At 49.2% G+C, this 24205-nt stretch overlaps 1 protein-coding gene across 1 annotated transcript in view; it reads right to left on the bottom strand.

Annotated features, from left to right (window-relative positions):
* The window catches only part of LRRK2 (leucine rich repeat kinase 2), a 1602077-nt gene that overhangs the window by 197886 nt on the left and 1379986 nt on the right, over nucleotides 1-24205 (bottom strand). The window contains exon 45 of the mRNA XM_085654107.1: nucleotides 4378-4571. Within this exon, the coding sequence (XP_085510233.1) occupies nucleotides 4378-4571 (194 nt within the window). The remainder of the gene's footprint in view (nucleotides 1-4377; nucleotides 4572-24205) is intronic.

Below are 24205 nucleotides of genomic sequence, written 5' to 3'. Positions count from 1 at the left end.
GAGCCAAAGGGCTTGAAAGCCGAACAGCACCCCCTGCACCTGGAACCGCAATGCCAGGGCAACTGACATTAGACCAAGGGAACTCCATAAGAAACATGAACAAGGGACGGCAAAGACACCAAAATCCGACGAGGGACGGTGTGAGACCTCTCTCGCCCAGACACAGACAAAAGGAAATACAGAACTAGAAAGATCAGTGCCAACGTAAGAGGCAACGCAGTGACTCCTTCAAAGAAGGATCCCAGCACCGGTCCCTATGATCCATATGGAACGAAGCCCCAAACGGGCAAAACAACATGACAACAGTAGAGCATACCTCCTGAACATACACCACAGTGGATGCCAAAATGAAACAGGGGACAGTCTGAAGACTGTCTGGCCAAAAACAGGAGCCGAAACAGGAGGCCTGTGTGTGTAAGAAAAAACACACATCAAATGTGTACCCCCTAGGACATATGACAACAATGGCATGGCCGAACCCAGAGGCTGGTGCCAACAGAGACAGAAGAGCCACCATTGAGCAAAAGCTCAGTAGGTAGGCATGCAGCAACGTACCAAAAGGTACCACTGTGAGGGGATAACATGCAAAACCAAGAACACATAGAGGACTCTATCCCGAAGGAAAGAGTGAGCAAGACGGCCTGATACTAGGGCAAAAAGAACCTAGTATGCGAGCACCCCTGTGGCGTGTAGAACCTACGACAAATACACAAAGAGACAGGAATGTTGCCACACATACGGGAAGTGACGAAACCCTAAACAGGGGAGTCGCGCAATCGCTCCGACTGTACCGGTGTGCGGCATAACAGTCACTGAACGTAGACAAAACAACATTTCTCCAAGGGGGAGGAAACCTGGTCTCCTGTGAGGCAGGCGGAAACATAGACCACGATACCGCCAATAAAGGATTGAGAGAAGGCACAGACAGAAGCCTGTCACCAAAAAGCATACACCGCCATAGACCGACACCGTCTACCATCAAGGAGAATGTCGAGAAGAATACATGCACAGTAATACCACCTAAAGAAGCAACTGTGCCAGAATGAGAGTAAGACCTCACACCCACAAAACAGCTGGTGGGGAGCCCATCACCAGTGCTACAAATGTGAGTATGAACACACACCCCGAGAAACAGCTGGGGTGGAGCACAGATCCGGTGGCAAAAAGTCATAGACAAGAGCCACTCCTTGAAGAACTAAGAAATAGGAGGCAACACACAGCCGAGACAGAGCTGGCGGGAACTCCCCTTGCCCTAGGCAAGAACCCAGACAGTGCTTGAGCCACAAGAAAAGACGTAGAGCACAACCTGTATGCACCAATACGGCAAGTATTCACAGAATACAGAAGAGACTGCTCCGGAACGGAACAGAGGAACCTGCCCCCCAGGGGCGCCTGTCCACCTGTAGACAGGCAAGACTGGCTCAGTGAGGCTGCAAGAGCACGCCAGGAAAGAACAGGCGTGACAAAACCCCAATGAAACAGCAGGGAAGGATGCCCCTACAGAGGCGGGGATGTATTACGGACCAACCGTAGACAACCAATTATAACCCCCGGAGAGAAACCAACCCCATGGATCTCACCACAGGGGACATCCTACAACAGTAGGAAGAGTCAACTTACGTCAAAAGTTCATGGGTAAGGAAGAGTAGCATTATAACCGCCAACAAATACCCCACATAGGGTAAGGCACAACCATACAAAAGAAGGGTCCCTCTTGAGATAAGCTCGTAGGTAGAGGCTCAAAAGAAAGGTAAACACAGCTTAACCAGCTGTTCCATAATGAGGAAATAACACGGCTGAACAGACACACATCCCAGAAACTCTGTAACCCACAACGGGTAACAGAAAAGAAAGTGCCGGCACCGTCAAAAAACCAAAAATCCTCCATGAGGATTAAAACCTGGGAAGACAATCAAACATAGACAGGAGGCGCATGACCAGCATGGGCATCAAAAAGAGTGACCCCATCAAATAGTAGCTCTCTAAGCCTCTCCTGAACATGCTCTGGGAAAACACCATCCAGCAACCACGCATGACAACTGACCTGGTCATATCACGACCCACAGAGTCAGTGGTGTCCATGGCAGACCGAATCGAAAATTGCGCCATATCATGGTCATCATGGACTAGGCGGGCAAGATCATCACGAGAGCTCTCTGGCAAGGAGGGGAGGAGCTGCTTGACAGAGTCCCAAAGGGCAGATGTAGCCTGAGCCCCGAGCTGGCGGATGCAAACACATCGTGGCCACACGACTCCAACCACCGAGACTCCCGAGTGGGAAGATGCAACGGAACAGGAGTGGCAGAGAGAGCTGCCTGAAGCACAAGCCCTTCAGCCCCAGGATGGAGGGTGAAACAGGCGGGGTCATCGGGAGCCGGGCGATGGCGGTGTATCACAGCAACATGCACGGGGTCCCCTAAGACGGCCTCGCCCACATCCCGAGAAGGATGTCAAATAAGGAGTCCGCAAATGGCAACAATGGCTACATGTACCCCAACCCCTGGTGGAGAAGATCCAGCAAAGGTTCTGAAAGTAGTGCCAGGGAGGGGGGGCAAAGCAAGAAAGGACTGTAGGGCCCTGCAGTAGTTCTCCATCTGAGGTCGAGCCGCCCCAGCACGCGGAAACGGGGGATATGCGGGATCCGACTCCTGGGGGCCCGAGTCTGGCAAAGACCATGAGCCGCGGGCCCCGATGTGATTTCGACATGAAGCCGACGACTTCTGCAACTTCCGTTTGTGCTTACCCGAGGTAGGCGAATGACGGCGACGGTCCCGGGACCTGCCTCAAACAGGAACGTCTGGCGCCGCGTGGATGTCTTCGCTGGAGACCGGTGTTGCGGGGGGTCCGTTCCGGACACCCAGGCAGACAGCAGCTTCATGCGGCGTTCCTGTAGGGATTTCGGCCACAGCTGGCGGCAAGTGTCGCACTCCATGGAGTCGTGGTGCTTGCCCAAGCACCACATACAGATTTCGTGAGGGTCTGTCGCTGACATCTGTCGTGAGCAGGTCCGCAGGCATCGAACACACTGTTCCTTGATGCAAAACGGCATCAAGAAGGCCTGAAGATAACAAAAACAGGCCAGAGTTATCACTTTCCCGGATCCGCGTTAAGACGCGGAAAAGAAGAAAACTGACGTCAGCACGCCGGGAGGGGCTTATATCGCTCCATTTACGTCACTTCCGTGGACGACGTCAGGACCGAGCCGGGCGACGTCGCCTCCCGGCGTGCAGAGGTATTGCTGGGGGAAAAAAGGATTTTACGGATCCCGTCTGACGCCTGGGGAGATATTCTAGGTTAAGGAATCTGTATGTTGTACTCATAAATAAGTATTGATTTCAAATTGTTGGAACCGCTTTTACGTTGAATATCCTTTACTATGAAATCTCCTACTTCATTTTACTTCACACACAAGCACTTTTTCTTTGCACCCCTTTTTTCCTTGAGCAACCTTCCATTCTGAATACATATGGTAATGTTTTTACCTTCCTTTTGCATTTTTGAAAAAAATATATAAAAAAGATTTCTACTAAAAACAGTGGGTGTTTCTCTTTACTTTTTTCCTTTTTGCGTACTTATGAAGTTTTCCTTTATGTATTAACTACCATGTGCTGAATATTCGAGCACCAAAGTATATCATATTCAAAAATATCCTTTATCTGTGTGTTTTTCTGAATAAGTCCGGGATCACTTGTTGTTTATATTATGTATGTATGTTATGTTTCTAGTGGCACTTTCTGGAGAATATCTTTAAGGCTATTCAATTTTGAACAAGTCACCAAAATGTCTTCCTTCAGAGAGACCATAAATAGATTTACAAGAGAATGTGCCACACTATTTGCCAAAATGCCACAAACATCAGTCTGGACCATTTCACACAATGCTTGATCTTGACAATTCTGAAGGAGACATTTCAAAACAAAGCAAACATGAAAAACTGTACCAAAAAAAATAAAAGGTAAAAACTCAGTGGCTCCAGATCTTGCTTCTACAAGGTTGAAAACAAAGCCAACTAGCATCACGAATGTGAGAGTTAAAACACCTGAATCAAATGAGGCTCCCAGATCCCTGACCAGAGATGTACAGGTGGTGCTGGGGAATGGTTACTGCTATAGAAATCTTCTCTTTATCCAGTCTGATGCCTGGGAAAGTCGCTGGCACTGAGTACCCATTAGAGAAGTTGGTATTCAATTTTCTATCAGTCACACCAGAAATGTTATATACAATCCAGCATTTGTACAAATGCAGTGTCCCCATATTGTATGCACTGTGATGCAGACAGATGAAATAGTCTGAGGAGCACTTAAGCGACTGGTTGTTTGGCTGTTATTGTGCTCTGAGTAAAATACACAAACTTTATTTTCTAAACTGTAAACATACCTCTGGTTTGAAAACGTCTTGCAATACAAACAAGTGACAGAATCTGGCATCTTCTGAAGAAGGTGTTTCGATTCAGTATGTTCTGTATCCAAAGCTACAAGAGAACCTGATTGTGTCCCTGCTAATATCCAGTGCTCTTTTTCACTTGGTAGATATACAATGGCAAGACACAGGATTCTACTATCAGCAATGTCCTGCAAAAAGACAGAAAGAGGTAATTGTAGAAGATCTAAATATGATTGACTAGATTTTTCATTCTCACATCATATTGACATATAAAACGTTTTCTCATTTAAAGGGTAATTCTAGTGAAAGAAAAGCCCTCTCACCTACTTTTCTCACCAGGGAGGAGGAAAGTCACTACAGCTGGTGATAAGCGGTTTCTGCTCGGCTATATCTTGCTGTGGTAGACAGGCTATTAACTTTGCTTCCATCCCCTTGTGACTGAGGTAATACTAAAATAAATCTCAGCCACTGGTAAATACTCAGGCCCCATCCCAGTTGTAGGAAAGTAGGATCCTTTTAGCATGGTTATCCCCACATTTTGCCTGGTGTCAGTGCGTTTTTGACGTAGTTTGCTGGGATCCTGCTCATCAGGACCCCAGCAACTGTGCTTTTCCCCCTAAATTGGTTATGGTAATTACTTTTGTACCTCCACAATTGGCTACTGGTGTACCCTTGTAAGTTCCTAGTATATGGTAATGAGGAATCCAGGGCATAGGTACACCAGGGGTCTCCCATGGGCTGCAGCATGTATTAAGCCACCCATGGAAGTCCACTTAAACTGCGACTACAGGCCTGCCATTGCAGCCTGTGTGAGTCGGTGCCTGCAACTCTTACAACAGATTATCTTTTCCCTTATATACGAGGTCACTCTACATAAAACCTATAAGTCACCCCTATGGCAGGCTCTACAGTCCTGAGGGCAGAGTGCTTGGTTTTGAGTGTGAGGGTGCCCCTGCATGAGCAGGACACCCCTACAAACCCCAGAGCTGATCCTCCAGGCCCCGTACTCCTGGTAACAGCCTTTCAGGGTCTGCAAGCAAGCTAGAGCTGCTGCCGGCCACATACATGATTCTGCCCTCCTGTTGCTGAGCCAAGCTTGAGCAGGGGAAGGTCGAACAATAGGTTTCCTGTCACACCTCCCAGACAGGACTTAGTGTATTGGGCTGGGGTCGCTTGCCAGCGCCACCACACTGCTTTGAAGGGGAGATTTCGTTTGAACCGGTTCAAGAACCCTTGGTTCCTCCTCTGGTGCAAAACTGGACAAACGACATGGGAGTATCCTCCCCTCTGTCCAGGCCCTCCTCCAGGAGCGACCCCCAAGTTGTTCCAACCCTTTCCTTAGGGTATTTAAGGGCTTATCTGTGGTTGGGTCTGTAGATTTGTCGTGGGACAAGACTCAAACCTGAAACTACGTCGCTCTTCAATCGTCTGGACACTTGGACTTCGTTGGACTTCTACTGGAACTGAGCCTGCATCAAAGAAGTATACAGCTTCTCCTGGTCTTGCTGTTCTTCAAGTCTTCTCCGTCGTCTGTGTCTATGCTTCATCCAGGTTCTTCAACAGACCTGTGGGCATCAAGGACACCTGAAGAAATCTCCTTTGGAGTGAAGGAGTCACTCCCCTGCACCCGTTGGCACCGCAACAAAGCTGACCGGTCTGCTGCTCCTGTCGTCCTACCGACTTCACGAGGCTTAGCAACACAGATGGTGGTTCTGTAACTCCCTCGAGGCCTGACCTGTCCTCTCTGCAATTCTGAAGCCAGTATCCCTTGTGGGAACCGCTAGGACCAAACCTCTGTGGACCCCATCAACTTGCTGTTGCCAATGCGTGTTGGCTCTGCTCACCAGAGATCTCCAGACTACAAGAAGCCCCAGTCTCCATCTACTCTTCCCTCCAAGATCAGCATCCTCACTGCATCCTCTCCACTGTGGGCCTCCATCTTTGGCGAGCTGCTCGAGGTCCTCTTGCGATTCCTGTGCCTTCGGACTGTGGGTCCTCCTGAGGGTCTTCTCTTGCTTCAGTGGGCCCCCCTGCTTGTTTGAGGCATGCTCTGACTCTCCTGCTGTTGGTGAGTACCTTGGACCTTGCTGGTCCCAACACTGCTCCTTTTTCGTCTTCCACACCAGTTGCAGCTTCCAAGGCTTGTTGGTGCTTCTGCTGGACACGTACCACCTAGTCACTGACATCCGACGTGGGCAGCTCGTGCACTGCTCCCGGTCTTCCTCAGCATCGCCTGGCCCTCACAGCGGCAGCATCAAGGTCACCATCGACCCCACAGAACCTCCCGACATCTGTGGGCATTGTGCTTCTGTGCCTCCTGGTCAACTCCGGGTGGCATAGACTATGTTGCCTCTGATTGCAGGTTCTTCACTTCCAGAATCCACCATTGGATTACACCAGACTCCTTCACAGTCTTTTCCAGAGACATCTTCTTCTAAATTTACCATTTTTGTCTACAGCAGGTTTTAACGTCGATTCACCCCTATGGACCTAGCTTCCCTGGTGCAAATAACCTGGGTCCTGGAGTATCCACAGGTGGAGTGACTCTTCAACCTTCTGTCTTCCAGAGGGTTTCTTCAGGGTCCTCCGGGAAGGGTCCTTCTTGAAAACTGCAACCGTGACTTCTCCATCGACTTCCTTTGGCTGGGTACAAACTGGAATGGCATGGTGAGGAAAAAAAACGATGGATTTAGGCCCATATCTCTGTACTGGGGTGAATGTATGACATTGTTCTGCATTCTGTCCATCAATAGTTATTTTTGCATTCGTCACCCCGAGCGGGACGGGTATGCTCAGACGTGAGTCCCGTGCTCTCCATGCCACTGGAATCAAGCTATCCTGGCTGAAGAGGGGTGAAACCCCGAAACCGGTCCTAGGATGCTTGTTTCCAGTCCAGGGAGCACCTGGCCTGGCAGTTCGGGCTGGACTGTTCCCATTGGGTACAGGGTCAAGACTGATTTGCATATGGCTGGTTCCAAATTGGAATGGCATGGCGAGCAAAAAAAACGATGGATTTAGGCCCATATCTCTGTACTGGGGTGAATGTATGACACTGTTCTGCATTCTGTCCATCAATAGTTATTTTTGCATTCGTCACTCCGAGCGGGACGGGTATGCTCAGACGTGAGTCCCGTGCTCTCCATGCCACTGGAATCAAGCTATCCTGGCTGAAGAGGGGTGAAACCCCGAAACCGATCCTAGGATGCTTGTTTCCAGTCCAGGGAGGACCTGGCCTGGGAGTTCGGGCTGGACTGTTCCCATTGGGCACAGGGTCAAGACTGATTTGCATATGGCTGGGTCCAAACTGGAATGGCATGGTGAGCAAAAAAACGATGGATTTAGGCCCAGATCTCTGTACTGGGGTGAATGTATGACATTGTTCTGCATTCTGTCCATCAATAGTTCTTTTTGCATTCGTCACCCCGAGTGGGACGGGTATGCTCAGACGTGAGTCCCGTGCTCTCCATGCCACTGGAATCAAGCTATCATGGCAGAAGAGGGGTGAAACCCCGAAACCGGCCCTAGGATGCTTGTTTCCAGTCCAGGGAGGACCTGGCCTGGCAGTTTGGGGTGGACTGTTCTCATTGGGCACAGGGTCAAGACTGATTTGCATATGGCTGAGTCCAAACTGGAATGGCATGGTGAGGAAAACAACAATGGATTTAGGCCCAGATCTCTGTACTACGGTGAATGTATGACATTGTTCTGCATTCTGTCTATCAATAGTTCTTTTTGCATTCGTCACCCTGAGTGGGACGGGTATGCTCGAACATAAGTCCCGTGCTCTCCATGCCACTGAAATCAAGCTATCCTGGCTGAAGAGGGGTGAAACCCCGAAACGGGTCCTAGGATACTTCGTTTCCAGTCCAGGGAGGACCTGGCCTGGCAGTTCGGGCTGGACTGTTCCCATTGGGCACAGGGTCAAGACTGATTTGCATATGGCTGGGTCCAAACTGGAATGGCATGGTGAGCAAAACAACGATGGATTTAGGCCCAGATCTCTGTACTACGGTGAATGTATGACATTGTTCCGCATTCTGTCCATCTATAGTTCTTTTTGCATTCGTCACCCTGAGTGGGACAGGTATGCTCAGACGTAAGTCCCGTGCTCTCCATGCCACTGGAATCAAGCTATCCTGGCTGAAGAGGGGTGAAACCCCCAAAACCGGTCCTAGGATGCTTGTTTCCAGTCCAGGGAGCACCTGGCCTGGCAGTTCGGGCTGGACTTTTCCCATTGGGTACAGGGTCAAGACTGATTTGCATATGGCTGGTTCCAAATTGGAATGGCATGGCGAGCAAAAAAAAACATGGATTTAGGCCCATATCTCTGTACTGGGGTGAATGTATGACACTGTTCTGCATTCTGTCCATCAATAGTTATTTTTGCATTCGTCACCCCGAGCGGGACGGGTATGCTCAGACGTGAGTCCCGTGCTCTCCATGCCACTGGAATCAAGCTATCCTGGCTGAAGAGGGGTGAAACCCCGAAACCGATCCTAGGATGCTTGTTTCCAGTCCAGGGAGGACCTGGCCTGGGAGTTCGGGCTGGACTGTTCCCATTGGGCACAGGGTCAAGACTGATTTGCATATGGCTGGGTCCAAACTGGAATGGCATGGTGAGCAAAAAAACGATGGATTTAGGCCCAGATCTCTGTACTGGGGTGAATGTATGACATTGTTCTGCATTCTCTCCATCAATAGTTCTTTTTGCATTCGTCACCCCGAGTGGGACGGGTATGCTCAGACGTGAGTCCCGTGCTCTCCATGCCACTGGAATCAAGCTATCATGGCTGAAGAGGGGTGAAACCCCGAAACCGGTCCTAGGATGCTTGTTTCCAGTCCAGGGAGGACCTGGCCTGGCAGTTTGGGGTGGGCTGTTCCCATTGGGCACAGGGTCAAGACTGATTTGCATATGGCTGGGTCCAAACTGGAATGGCATGGGGAGGAAAACAACAATGGATTTAGGCCCAGATCTCTGTACTACGGTGAATGTATGACATTGTTCTGCATTCTGTCCATCAATAGTTCTTTTTGCATTCCACACCCTAAGTGGGAAGGGTATGCTCGGACATAAGTCCCGTGCTCTCCATGCCACTGGAATCAAGCTATCCTGGCTGAAGAGGGGTGAAACCCCGAAACGGGTCCTAGGATACTTCGTTTCCAGTCCAGGGAGGACCTGGCCTGGCAGTTCGGGCTGGACTGTTCCCATTGGGCACAGGGTCAAGACTGATATGCATATGGCTGGGTCCAAACTGGAATGGCATGGTGAGCAAAACAACGATGGATTTAGGCCCAGATCTCTGTACTACGGTGAATGTATGACATTGTTCCGCATTCTGTCCATCAATAGTTCTTTTTGCATTCGTCACCCTGAGTGGGACAGGTATGCTCAGACGTAAGTCCCGTGCTCTCCATGCCACTGGAATCAAGCTATCCTGGCTGAAGAGTGGTGAAACCCCCGAAACCGGTCCTAGGATACTTCGTTTCCAGTCCAGGGAGGACCTGGCCTGGCAGTTCGGGCTGGACTGTTCCCATTGGGCACAGGGTCAAGACTGATTTGCATATGGCTGAGTCCAAACTGGAATGGCATGGTGAGCAAAAAAACGATGGATTTAGGGCCATATCTCTGTACTGGGGTGAATGTAAGATATTGTTCTGCATTCTGTCCATCAATAGTTCTTTTTGCATTCGTCACCCGGAGCGGGACGGGTATGCTCAGACGTGAGTCCCGTGCTCTCCATGCCTCTGGAATCAAGCTATCCTGGCTGAAGAGGGGTGAAACCTCTAAACCGGTCCTAGGATGCTTGTTTCCAGTCCAGGGAGGACCTGGCCTGGCAGTTCGGGCTGGACTGTTCCCATTGGGCACAGGGTCAAGACTGATTTGCATATGGCTGGGTCCAAACTGGAATGGCATCGTGAGCCAAAAAACGATGGATTTAGGCCCAGATCTCTTTACTGGGGTGAATGTATGACATTGTTCTGCATTCTGTCAATCAATAGTTCTTTTTGCATTCGTCTCCCCGAGTGGGACGGGTATGCTCAGACGTGAGTCCCGTGCTCTCCATGCCACTGGAATCATGCTATCCTGGCTGAAGAGGGGTGAAACCCCGAAACCGATCCTAGGATGCTTGTTTCCAGTCCAGGGAGGACCTGGCCTGGGAGTTCGGGGTGGACTGTTCCCATTGGGCATAGGGTCAAGACTAACTTGCATATGGTGGGTCCAAACTGGAATGTCATGGTGAGCAAGGAAACGATGGATTTAGGCCCAGATCTCTGTACTGGGGTGAATGTATGACATTGTTCTGCATTCTGTCCATCAATAGTTCTTTTTGCATTCGTCACCCGGAGCGGGACGGGTATGCTCAGACGTGAGTCCCGTGCTCTCCATGCCTCTGGAATCAAGCTATCCTGGCTGAAGAGGGGTGAAACCTCTAAACCGGTCCTAGGATGCTTGTTTCCAGTCCAGGGAGGACCTGGCCTGGCAGTTCGGGCTGGCTTTTCCAATTGGGCACAGGGTCAAGACTGATTTGCATATGGCTGGGTCCAAACTGGAATGGCATCGTGAGCAAAAAAACGATGGATTTAGGCCCAGATCTCTTTACTGGGGTGAATGTATGACATTGTTCTGCATTTTGTCAATCAATAGTTCTTTTTGCATTCGTCTCCCCGAGTGGGACGGGTATGCTCAGACGTGAGTCCCGTGCTCTCCATGCCACTGGAATCATGCTATCCTGGCTGAAGAGGGGTGAAACCCCGAAACCGATCCTAGGATGCTTGTTTCCAGTCCAGGGAGGACCTGGCCTGGGAGTTCGGGGTGGACTGTTCCCATTGGGCATAGGGTCAAGACTGATTTGCATATGGTGGGTCCAAACTGGAATGGCATGGTGAGCAAGGAAACGATGGATTTAGGCCCAGATCTCTGTACTGGGGTGAATGTATGACATTGTTCTGCATTCTGTCCATCAATAGTTCTTTTTGCATTCGTCACCCCGAGTGGGACGGGTATGCTCAGACATAGGTCCCGTGCTCTCCATGCCACTGGAATCAAGCTATCCTGGCTGAAGAGGGGTGAAACCCCGAAACCGGTTCTAGGATGCTTGTTTCCAGTCCAGGGAGGACCTGGCCTGGCAGTTTGGGCTGGACTGTTCCCATTGGGCACAGGGTCAAGACTGATTTGCATATGGCTGGGTCCAAACTGGAATGGCATGGTGAGCAAAACAACAATGGATGTAGGCCCAGATCTCTGTACTGGGGTGAATGTATGACATTGTTCTGCATTCTGTCCATCAATAGTTCTTTTTGCATTCGTCACCCCGAGTGGGACGGGTATGCTCAGACGTAAGTCCCGTGCTCTCCATGCCACTGGAATCAAGCTATCCTGGCTGAAGAGGGGTGAAACCCCGAAACCGGTCCTAGGTTGCTTGTTTCCAGTCCAGGGAGGACCAGGCCTGGCAGTTCGGGCTGGACTGTTCCCATTGGGCACAGGGTCAAGACTGATTTGCATATGGCTGGGTCCAAACTGGAATGGCATGGTGAACCCAAAAAACGATGGATTTAGGGCCATATCTCTGTACTGGGGTGAATGTATGACATTGTTCTGCATTCTGTCGATCAAAAGTTCTTTTTGCATTCGTCACCCCGAGCGGGACGGGTATGCTCAGACGTGAGTCCCATGCTCTCCATGTCACTGGAACCAAGCTATCCTGGCTGAAGAGGGGTGAAACCCCGAAACCGGTCCTAGGATGCTTGTTTCCAGTCCAGGGAGGACCTGACCTGGCAGTTCAGACGACTGATTTACATATGGCTGGTTCCAAACTGGAATGGCATGGTGAGCAAAACAAAACGATGGATTTAGTCCCATATCAATGTACTGGGGTGAATGTATGACACTGTTCTGCACTCTGTCCATCAATAGTTCTTTTTGCATTCGTCACCCCGAGCGGGACGGGTATGCTCAGATGTGAGTCCTGTGCTCTCCATGCCACTGGAATCAAGCTATCCTGGCTGAAGAGGGGTGAAACCCCGAAACCGGTCCTAGGATGCTTGTTTCCAGTCCAGGGAGGACCTGGCCTGGCAGTTCGAGCTGGACTGTTCCCATTGGGCACAGGGTCAAGACTGATTTGCATATGGTGGGTCCAAACTGGAATGGCATGGTGAGCAAGGAAACGATGGATTTAGGCCCAGATCTCTGTACTGGGGTGAATGTATGACATTGTTCTGCATTCTGTCCATCAATAGTTCTTTTTGCATTCGTCACCCCGAGTGGGACGGGTATGCTCAGACATAGGTCCCGTGCTCTCCATGCCACTGGAATCAAGCTATCCTGGCTGAAGAGGGGTGAAACCCCGAAACCGGTTCTAGGATGCTTGTTTCCAGTCCAGGGAGGACCTGGCCTGGCAGTTTGGGCTGGACTGTTCCCATTGGGCACAGGGTCAAGACTGATTTGCATATGGCTGGGTCCAAACTGGAATGGCATGGTGAGCAAAACAACAATGGATGTAGGCCCAGATCTCTGTACTGGGGTGAATGTATGACATTGTTCTGCATTCTGTCCATCAATAGTTCTTTTTGCATTCGTCACCCCGAGTGGGACGGGTATGCTCAGACGTAAGTCCCGTGCTCTCCATGCCACTGGAATCAAGCTATCCTGGCTGAAGAGGGGTGAAACCCCGAAACCGGTCCTAGGTTGCTTGTTTCCAGTCCAGGGAGGACCAGGCCTGGCAGTTCGGGCTGGACTGTTCCCATTGGGCACAGGGTCAAGACTGATTTGCATATGGCTGGGTCCAAACTGGAATGGCATGGTGAACCCAAAAAACGATGGATTTAGGGCCATATCTCTGTACTGGGGTGAATGTATGACATTGTTCTGCATTCTGTCGATCAAAAGTTCTTTTTGCATTCGTCACCCCGAGCGGGACGGGTATGCTCAGACGTGAGTCCCATGCTCTCCATGTCACTGGAACCAAGCTATCCTGGCTGAAGAGGGGTGAAACCCCGAAACCGGTCCTAGGATGCTTGTTTCCAGTCCAGGGAGGACCTGACCTGGCAGTTCAGACGACTGATTTACATATGGCTGGTTCCAAACTGGAATGGCATGGTGAGCAAAACAAAACGATGGATTTAGTCCCATATCTATGTACTGGGGTGAATGTATGACACTGTTCTGCACTCTGTCCATCAATAGTTCTTTTTGCATTCGTCACCCCGAGCGGGACGGGTATGCTCAGATGTGAGTCCTGTGCTCTCCATGCCACTGGAATCAAGCTATCCTGGCTGAAGAGGGGTGAAACCCTGAAACCGGTCCTAGGATGCTTGTTTCCAGTCCAGGGAGGACCTGGCCTGGCAGTTCGAGCTGGACTGTTCCCATTGGGCACAGGGTCAAGACTGATTTGCATATGGCTGGGTCCAAACTGGAATGGCATGGTGAGCAAAACAACGATGGATTTAGGCCCAGATCTCTGTACTGGGGTGAATGTATGACATTGTTCTGCATTCTGTCCATCAATAGTTCTTTTTGCATATACTAAGCTAGCCTCCTATGCCAGTCCATCATTATTTTGCACCCCATGCCACCTCAGTCTTGACCCTAATCCAACAGGAACACTCCAGCCCAAACTGCCTGTCCTAACCCTCCCTTAACCAGAGAAAGAGCAACCTAATACCAGTTTTGTCTTGATTGAGGCTCTTCAGATGGGTGTAGCTTGGTTCCAGTGGCACAGTGCTCATGGGACCCACATCTGGGCAAATCCGGTGCACTTGTGGCATTTCATTGAAGCATACAAAAAGTGATGGGTGAAATGCTTACATTTTTCTCAGTCATTGGTAAATAATCGTGACACATCCCAGTCCATTGCCATTTTGTATACCATGCTACCACAGTTTAGACTCAGCCATATGCAAATCAGTCTTGACTTTCATCCAATATGAACAGTCCAGCCCAAACTGCTAGGCCAGGTCCTCCCTGAACCAGAGGACAAGCAACCCAAGACCGTTTTTGCCCTGATTGGGGCTATTCAGTCAGGTGTACCTTGGGCCAGTGGCACATTGACTTTGGGTCCAACGTCTGGTCATACCTGTTGCGCTGAAGTATACAAAAACATGATAAGTTCAATGCTTGAATTCATCTCAGCCACTGGTAAATATCTGGGACCACATCCCAGTCCATCGTTATTTTGCACACCATACAATCTCAGTTTGAACGCAGCTGTATACAAATCAGTCCTGACCCAGCTCCAGGAGGACCTGCCAGGCCTTGGCTGAATTGGAAACCTAACAATTCAAGGCTGGTTTCGCCTTGATTGAGGATCTTCAGTTGGGCTTAGCTTGCTTCTAGTGGCGAAATGAGCATCGGACCCATGTCTGGACATACCTGTAGAACTTAGGGTGTTGCATAGAAGTATAAACAAATGTCAAGTGGATGCTCACACTTCCTTCTTGCCACCAAGTAATTTTTAACAAAACTGTACATAGAGGGAGGCTAAAATCCTGAAGAAGGAAGATGATCCAGAGAGCTAGTGGTTGTACACCACCTTAAATTTAAAGAATGCCCTCCCTAAAATGACAAAAGCTCCAAGGAGGACGAGTGGGATAATCATTTTCTTTTCATTGGCATTAAGTAAAACTACCAAAAAGCACTGCCGCAGATCATCCCAGACAATGCTCTTATAAACAACTGCTGAACAAATGCCTACTAACAATTGCCTTAAAGTTTAGTATGTTCATTACAAAGTGTTATGTACCATCTTACTGCTGCTTCACGTCACAAGCACCAATATTACAATTAGACTCTACAGCAAAACAAATTATCAAAATGAGGCAAAATCAAATATAGTTAGAGAGATGCAAAGGGTTCAAGTAGTTATTGAAGGTAATAGGAGAGATATTGGATTAATTTGGAAAATGACAGTCAAAATACTCAGCTTAGCCACTCAGTGAATAGCAAAAACCCAAAGACATTACTGGTAATAGGTTAGGAAATGTTATCCGCCAGATGATCCTCGGGAGACAGTGAAAGGCTAGGTTGAAAAATATAGTCTGAAATTAATGTATGATCAAGCCACTGTTTTTGAGTGAAACTTTTTATTTACTGATCAAGTAAGCCAGGAAAAGAACGTGCCTTCGAAGTACGTTGTTCTCACACCAGTTATGTTGCCCCACAACTTCATCACTGAAACCTAGTGCAAATAACTAGCGACCTCCTACGTGTGAAATCATTCTGGAATTGCATACAGTACTTGAGAAGACTGTTGAGGATTCTGGAGCATTCGTTTCAGGTTCTGCTTTCTGACACTATTCCGAGGATGGCAATAAAGAGTGATTCATATAAAAGACACCTTCTGTTTTTACATGAAATCACACAGACACTGATCATTCACATTTAAAAAGCTGTAAAGATGTAAAACAGTATTAAAGGTCCTCAAAGGAATGGACTATATTTTGGCTGGCCTATGATCATCTACTTGGATGTAGCCTTCCTTCCCTTATACCTGCAGTCTCTACACCCCACTCATCTGGCAGGTTTTCTGAGTTTGGCACTATCCTGTGCAGGGATGGGCCCATTAACTTCAGTGTGCTAGAACAGCTCAGATAAATAATACATCCTACTCATGTAAATATACTTGTTGCCTCTATCTGTTAATCATTGTCCCTGAAGAACAAGTTACTTACCTTCGGTAACTAGTTCATCTGAGGATACATCTGCCTGTGGACTCACCTTTTGAATTGAATCCCCAAGCAGTTCATCTACCGGAGGAGGGTGTCCACCTGGCTGTACCAAAAAATCTTGTAGCACAGAGCGTGCATAATGGCCATCCATCCTAACCTGTGAATCCAAGCAGTAATACTTCACATATGTATGGAGTGAGGCCCAAGTTGCTGCCTTGCAGATTTCCACAACAGGAACACCTCTAGCCAAAGCAGAAGAAGATGACTTAGCTTGTTGTCACCGAATAAAGCTGTTTTGATTTGATTTGATTTGACTTAGCTCTGGTGGAATGAGCTCTAATACCTCCAGGCGGCTCCTTCTTGGCCAAAGCGTAGCAGATCTTGATGCAAAAGATGATCCACCTGGAGAGTGTTCTTTGTGGACAGCTTTGCCCTTTATCCTTCCAATATAGCCCCCAAAACAGCTGGTCATCCAGTCTCAGGCCCCTACTTCTGTCCAGGTAGAAGCTCACAGTCCTCCTAGGGTTCAGCCAGTGATTTCTCTCCTCCTGCTTGGAAGGGTGAGGGGGAGGATAGAAAGTGGGTAAGGTAATAGACTGCCCTAGATGGAAAGAAGTGACCACCTTAGGCAGGAAAGCAGCCCTGGTCCTGAGAACCATATTCTCTGCATAAATGGTCAAAAACAGAAGTTAGAACTAAGAGCCTGAAGCTCACTCACCCTCCTGGTTGAGGTAATAGCGATCAAAAAAAAATCTTGAAAGTAAGAAGCCTCAACAGACAACTATGAGGAGGCTCAAAAGAGAAACCCATCAGGAAAGTAAGTACTAAATTCAGATCCCAATGAGGCATAATGAAGGGAGTGGGAGGAAACCTATTGGTGAGGCCCTTAATGAACCTCATAACAATGGGGGACTTAAATAAAGACGGCTGGTCTGGCAAACATAGGAAAGCCAACAAGGCCGACAAGTAACCCTTTACCGTAGCCACAGCACAAAATTGCTGAGCCAAGGAAAGTGAAAAGCCAAGTACATGAGATAAATGGGCCTTCAAAGGATCAATGGACTTCTCTCCACACAATTTCACAAACTTGGACCACCTAGAGGAATAAATAGATTTGGTGGAGTGTCTCCTGGAATGATAAAATAACATCCACCACATCCAGTGGGAGAGAGAAAGAACTCAGGTTGTCCCGTTCAATCTCTAGGCATGAAGGTGCAAGCTCTGAAGGTGAACCTGCCCCTGCAACTGCAAGAGGAGGTCTGTCCTGAGAGGGAGACGGAGTGGAGGGTATGAAGAGAGGTGAAATAGATTTATGTACCACATCCTTCATGGCCAATCCGGAGCAATCAAAATGACTTGGGCCTGGTCTTGGCGAATCTTCCTCAGAACTCGAGGAATCACAGGCATGGGAGGAAACGCGTAAAAGAGTTGCGAGCTCCAATCCATTTCAAATGCGCCCCCCCCCCCCCCAACGCTCCCTGCATCGGATACTGAAGAATTCAGAATGACGGGCAGTGCGCGTTCTCCTGAGTGGCAAAAAGGTCCAACCGAGGAAACCCCCACATATGAAATATGTGATGGACCACCTCCGGATGAAGCTGCCACTTGTGATTGGCCGAGTATTGCCGAATGAGACCGCACGCACATTTAGCAACCCAGCCAGATGATTTGCAAACACACAAATCTGATGGCCCTGAGCCCAGAACCAGAGTCACAGAGCCTCTTGGCAGAGACGATAAGACCCTACCCCTCCTTGTTTGTTTACGAACCACATTGCGGTAGTGTTGTCCTTCAGAACTTGAATCGACTGACCACGAAGTGAAGGAGGAAAGGCCGTGAGAGCCAAACGTATTGCCCGCAATTGCAGAAGGTTGATGTGAAGCAACCTTTCCTCCGGAGACCAAAGACCCTTGATCTCCAGAATCCCCAGATGAGCACCCACCCTAGAGTGGAGGCATCCATGATTACTGTGGCCACCGGTGGAGGAGGTTGAAAGGGCTTTCCTTGAGACAGGTTTCCCGGCACACTCCACCAAGACAGCTCCACTGCAGTGTCTCTGGAGATTCTGACCTTCTGCCCGAGATCTAAATAGTGCTGATATCACTGCCTGCGGAGGCACCACTGAAGTGCCCTCTTGTGCCAGCGTTCATGGATGACCAATAGTATGCAGGAAGCGAACATACTGAGCGGGCGTAGAACCTTCAGGACTGGAACAACCGCACCATCGTGAAACAAAGGAATCATCTCCTGGATGTCGAGACTCCTCTGCGGAGGTGGGAAAGCTCGACACACAGTAGTGTTCAGTACTGCCCCTATCAACAGGCTGCGCTGAGATGGCATCAGGTGAGATTTGGGTACATTCATCGAGAAACCCAAGCTGAAAAACAGTTGCGTTGTTACTTGCAAGTGATGCAGCACCATCTCTGGCGATCTTGCTTTGAGCAGCCAGTCGTCCATATAGGAGAAAAACTGAATACCCGATCTTCTGAGATGTGCTGTCATCGCCTTTGTGAAGACCCATGGTCCGGAAGTGAGACCGAAAGGGAGGACCGCAAACTGGTAGTGTTGAAACCCTACCATAAACCGGAGATACATCCGATGCGACTTCCAAAAAATTGATGTGGGAATACGCCCCCTGCAAGTCGACACCATTCAGTCTTCCTGCTACAGCGCCTGAACAACCTGAGCTAGGGTCAACATCTTGAACTTTTCCTGCCTGAGGTAAAAATTCGAAACCCTGAGGTCCAGGATCGGTGTCAACCGGCCGTCCTTCTTGGGGATCAGGAAATAACGGCCCCTTTCCTGCTTGGGACCACCTTTATCGCACTTTTCTGCAGCACGACAAGAAGCTCCTGCTGCAAGAGCAGCAAATGGTCCTCTGAACTCCAGCCCTGGCGAGGAGGGTAAGGAGAAGGAAACTTGAAAAGGTAGGGCATACCCATTTTCTACAAGATTCAAAACCAAACGGTCTGAAGTAACCGATTTCCAATCTTGCAGAAAATGGGACACCCAGCCCCCTAGAGGACCAGCATGCTCCAAGATGGGGAATCTAGTGCTGCTTTCCTGTGGTACCAGTGGTGGAAATAGGGGAGGAGGAGGAAGACTGTTGTTGAGACGCTCCCCGCATATGGCCTCTACCTTGTCCTCTTTACGACCTCCGCAGAGGGTTCTTCTGTGGTTGCTGACGGCCTCGAAAGGAAGCCGCCTTTCCAAAGCCTCAATACCTTTTGTATCCATAGCCCCTGGGCTGGCACTGCAAGGCAAAGGATCTTGCAGGAGCCCTACTGTCCTTGAAGCGCTGCAGCGCAGAATCCGCCTTCATTCCAAACAATCTAGATCCATCGAAGGGTAGATCGAGCAAAGTAGCCTGTACATCTGGTGATAAACCTGAAGACCTAAACCAGGCATGCCTACTGGTAGCCACCGAGGAGCCCATCACCCTGGCGACTGAGTCTGCTGTGTCCAAACCCGATTGAATGACCTGACGGGCTGCTGCTTGTGTGTCTGATAGCGCTTACAAAAAATGAACACGTTCATCTTCAGGTAACTTAGGAGATACTTGCTTGACAGAGTCCATCAGTGCATGAATGTACCTTCCTAGCAAACACGTGGCATTTGTTGACTTCAGAGCAATACTTGCAGAGAAGAACACCTTTTTGGCAGACTGCTCCAGATTTTTCGAGTATCTATCACCCAGGGTGGTGGGGAAGAATCCAGTCAATAGCTTGGAACAAGAAGCCTGAACCACCAAGCTTTCTGGCGAAGGATGGGCAGAAAGGAAAACTGGATCACCAGGAGCCGGCTTATATCATCTTGCCACTGATCTAGATACTGCAGGAACAGACAAGGGCTTCTGCCACACCTCCATAATCGGCTCCGTCAATGCCTCATTGAAAGGCAGCAGAGGTTCAACAGAAGAGGAAGGAGAATGCAAAACTTCAGTTAAGATATTCGACTTCACCTCAGCCGAGGGCAACTGAAGGTCCAACAAGTCAGCGGCCTTCCTGATGACTGATTGCTAAGGGGCAATGTCCTGTGAAGGCAATGCCTTCGGAGAAGAAAGTTCCCACTCCGGGGAAGTATCCAGGTCACCGGCCGCCCGTAGGCCCTCGTAGTCATCCACAGAGTAGAGGATCTACCCTTCCTCATGTTTTTGCTGGTACTCCTCTTCCTCCAGCAGTCTTTGCGCTTCTCTCCTGGAACGCCGCTTCATGCACCGGCGTTAAAGGAGGACCTTCCGAAGTTGTCAAAGGCGTGGCCCAAATCCGGGAAGAGGTGGGCCCAACACCAGACGGCACCGGAGACTGAGGTATCGGAGTTGATAACCCCAGCGACGGAAATTGCTATGATGGAGCCATCGGCATGAAAGGCACGAAAGGTGCCTGGGCATACTGCTGGGGGATGCCCAAATTAAAGGCAAGCGGATGCACGGGGCCAGACGGCGCACCGGCAGGGTAAGATGCCTTGGTAAACATGCCAAACATTGCATTTAGGAAATGCAACGGATCTGCTCCTGGTCCTGGAAAAGGAGGATAAGGATCCGAAACCCCCTGGTCTGGATCCATCCGAGGCCGTACGAGGGGCTGAGGCTGCAGCGCTGGAGACATCGGAGCCAGTACAGACGAAGCCACAGAAGCAAGAGAAGACTCCCTGGGAGCAGAAGAATCCCTGGGCGCCGCCGAATCCCTCGGCACCGGAGAGTGGGATGGAGTCGCCTGCGGAGAAGGAGTATGCGACGGTGAGATGGCATCCTTGTCACGATGCCGACGTATGGGGAGGCTGACCTCGAAGCCCTGCTTTTCAAATATCTTTTTCTTATGCTTCGACTTCGATCTCTTGCGACCCCCTCTTCTCCTTTTTCACCCGTGCCATGAAGAGTTTCGCCTCACGTTCCATCAGCGCCTTTCGGTTCATCTTCCGACAGCACGAACACCCTTCGACGTTGTGGTCCAAAGAAAGACAGCAGAGACAGTTGCCGTGGGGATACGTGATGGACACATGGCCCCCACACTCTCTGCAGGGCCTGAAACATGACTTCTTCGAACTAGCCATTCTCACTGCCACACAAAGTAGAAGATAGAAACAATGTTATCACATGTAAAATGGGGGGGTCCCAGAAAAATATGCCACGCATCAACTTCCCGATAAAAAGGGAACTGACGTCAGCACGCCGACAAGGTCTTATTATGGCTCCGGTGACGTTATACGGAGTCGCAAGCGAAGCTGCAATATTGTGACGTCCTCATCGACGTGGGAGAGCTTAGAAAAGAATTTCCGTGGAATGCTGGTGCAGGGGTAATTCAAAAGGCGAGGTATCCACAGGCAGATGTATCCATCAGAAACATTATATACATAATATGATATTGCAGTCACTCTAACATTGCTACTAGAATGTCACAGATGAACTTGAGCACCTGAATGAGAGACAGGTCAGACTTGGTTTTACTGAAAAGCCCAGACTCAGCTGAAGGGATACTACATTTTCCAGGAGCTAAGACAGCAGACGTGCACATTTCATGCTTAGAAGCTTGATGTCTTGTTAAGGATAAAGATGACCTCCTTGGCGGTGAAGACAGAATACCACCAAAGCATTGTTAAATACTCTCTCAGATGATAATAGGCTAAATAACAGAACCGTAAAGTGATAATGCCCAGCTTTAGCACAAATATGTGGCACTTCCTCACTGCTATATGAAAGTATGTGGATGTCTAAGGATACCATTTAATGTTGCTGCTGCAAGTGCAACAGCAAGAGCATACTGAATTTCTTTTTCCTCAGATGTTTTTGGGCAATACCCTAGACTTGAAAGTGGTTTCAAACTACCTCCCTATTTAGGGAAGAAAAAAACATCTTGAATAGATACCGTGTTGTCTCAATGAACTGGAACCAAGTGTACAGCTCTTTTACGAAGAACCTCCTTCGATAAGGAGTTATGTGGGGGACTGAGATAAGGGAGACAGGGCAACCAGCTTTTTCATAAGTGGGAGAACCAACACTTTTCTGCATTTTGTCCACGTTGATCTCCCTACATCTCTGACAAAACAACAGCCTTTCTCCATCATGGTTGTAAGGAAATTACTCTTTTTTTATGGTCACCCCGAAGTTTTTGGACTGATGCTGCTGTTTTTTTGGCTATGAGAGCACACTGATGCCTTCTGCATCAGTGCCTGTGCCTTCACCCTTAAACATGTATGTCAATGTTGGAAAATATCCAATTGGATAAGCTAACTTGCCTGCAGTAAACAGTATCCAGGGAATGTAAGTAAGAGGGTCGTCCCCAGGGATTGCAGCACTGGTTGTGCCACCCTTAGTGTAAAATGAATAAAATGAGACTCCCAAACCATTATTGTAGGGTTGAAGAGAAGTTTAAACTTCTGGCCCAACTTTGCCATATAATGTAATGACAAAGCCTGACTTCCCCCTGGTATATGTGCGAGTCGCCCCGATTACAGGCCTACCGACTCTAAGGAAGGGTGCAACATAATTCATGGGCAGAACATGTATTTTACATGTTCCGATACAAAAAATACGAAACTGTCGGTTTTACTGTGGAAATGTTTGGATGCCCAATTGGCAAGCACAGTTACGTGCTGACCCCTCAGCTTTGCTAACTCTGAGAAGGTGCGCCAGAGTGGGCCATCCAAGGTATGTAACAACTCATTTGATTCTCAGGTCGAATTAATGTAACTAGTTGCATTGTACAATCTTTTGCAAAGTTGCCACTTTGTTGAATTTAGTCCCCTGTACCCAAATGGGCTGCACATTGGGTCCTGTCACCAAGACACCTTTCTGCCCTCCTGGCGAGATGTGCAAATGACTCCAAGTAATGGATAGAATAGCAGCCTTCTCTGAAAGGACGTGTTACCTCCCTCCTGCAGGAAGTCACACAGGTGTTTAGCCCAAAAGGCTAGCTTCATAGGAGAATTTGCCTTTAATGGGTTCATGGGTAACACTTTGGAGAGGGGCTGCTCCATTGTTCACACAGACAAAATGGCACCTGGGAAAGGAGAGTGGGAAATTAGTTGCCAAACCGGTTTTCCAGGGATGTGTAGCCCCCTGGGTAGCCACTCCTCTTGGTTGGGCTAGGGAGCTCCACATGCCAGGAGAGGGGTACTGCCCCATCGGAAGTGGGCTGAATGGTGTATCCTGGGATGCCCAGATGCCTCACTTTGCAGGAGATGGTCATCAAGTGGGAGGGAACCTGGTAGCCCATTGGCTTCCAACCATTCCTGCCCTGAGGGCATTGCTGAGCAGAAGTAGGGCCTCCTGGCACCCTGAACTCAGATCTCATCTGGAATGGATGATGGACTGAAGAAGGACTGCCCTGCTGCACCATGAAACCAGCAACGAGAGGCTGCTCTGGCATGGACTGTACCTGCTGAACCTGGTGGCTAGCAAAGGAGAGGGACTGTGCCTACTGTGTCCTGCTTGAGAAGAAGTCGTCTACAGAGCCCAGCTAAAGCAAGAGACTCCAAGGGTCAGTGAGATGGCCTCCTGTTCACAGCACAGGGACACAACAGATGAGAAGCCTGCTAGGGCAAGTTGGTAGCCCAGAATCTTCAAACTGCCACCAACCGCCAAACTGCCGCACCAGAGTCTAGGACCCAACACTCAAAGGTGCACCCAAGTTTGCAAAGCCCGGGGAGTTATCAGATTGCAGTTTGGTCACCCAGAAGGAGGAGGATTTGGCTGTGACTGCGATACCGGGCAACTGGTAGCCCAGTGGCGACTGGACTTTTACAAGAACTGAGAGGCCTTCGAGGGACGTTAACCCTCTGATCAGCACTGCCTCACTTCCTTAATGGACTGAGGAGAAGTTGCAGTTAAAAACCCTGTCAACTGAATCGCATCCACCGCGTCATTGAATATCTTCAGCAACTTTATTCCTTGCATCAGGGCCACTTGCATAGGAATCTATTGCAAAGGGGATAAAGTGCCTGTAACTGCCTGGAGACTGCTTCACCAGGGGAGGTAACTGATTCTGAGGACCTTGCTGGTCAGCCTTACTGGCTCCCTACTGTAGTTGTTCATCTAAAGTGACTTTAAGTGACTGTATTACAACTAGCCCAACTTTTTGTTGAAAAAGTTTCAAAGTGTCAATTTGTTGCCAATGCTTCTTTGAGGTTGAGTGAACGCTTTGATTTACTATACCTTGTA

Source organism: Triturus cristatus, chromosome 4_1, assembly GCF_964204655.1.
Source record: "Triturus cristatus chromosome 4_1, aTriCri1.1, whole genome shotgun sequence".
NCBI classification, from domain to species: Eukaryota; Metazoa; Chordata; class Amphibia; order Caudata; family Salamandridae; genus Triturus; species Triturus cristatus.
Note: the sequence above shows the minus strand (reverse complement) of the source record. Positions and strands in the feature narration are given on the sequence as shown.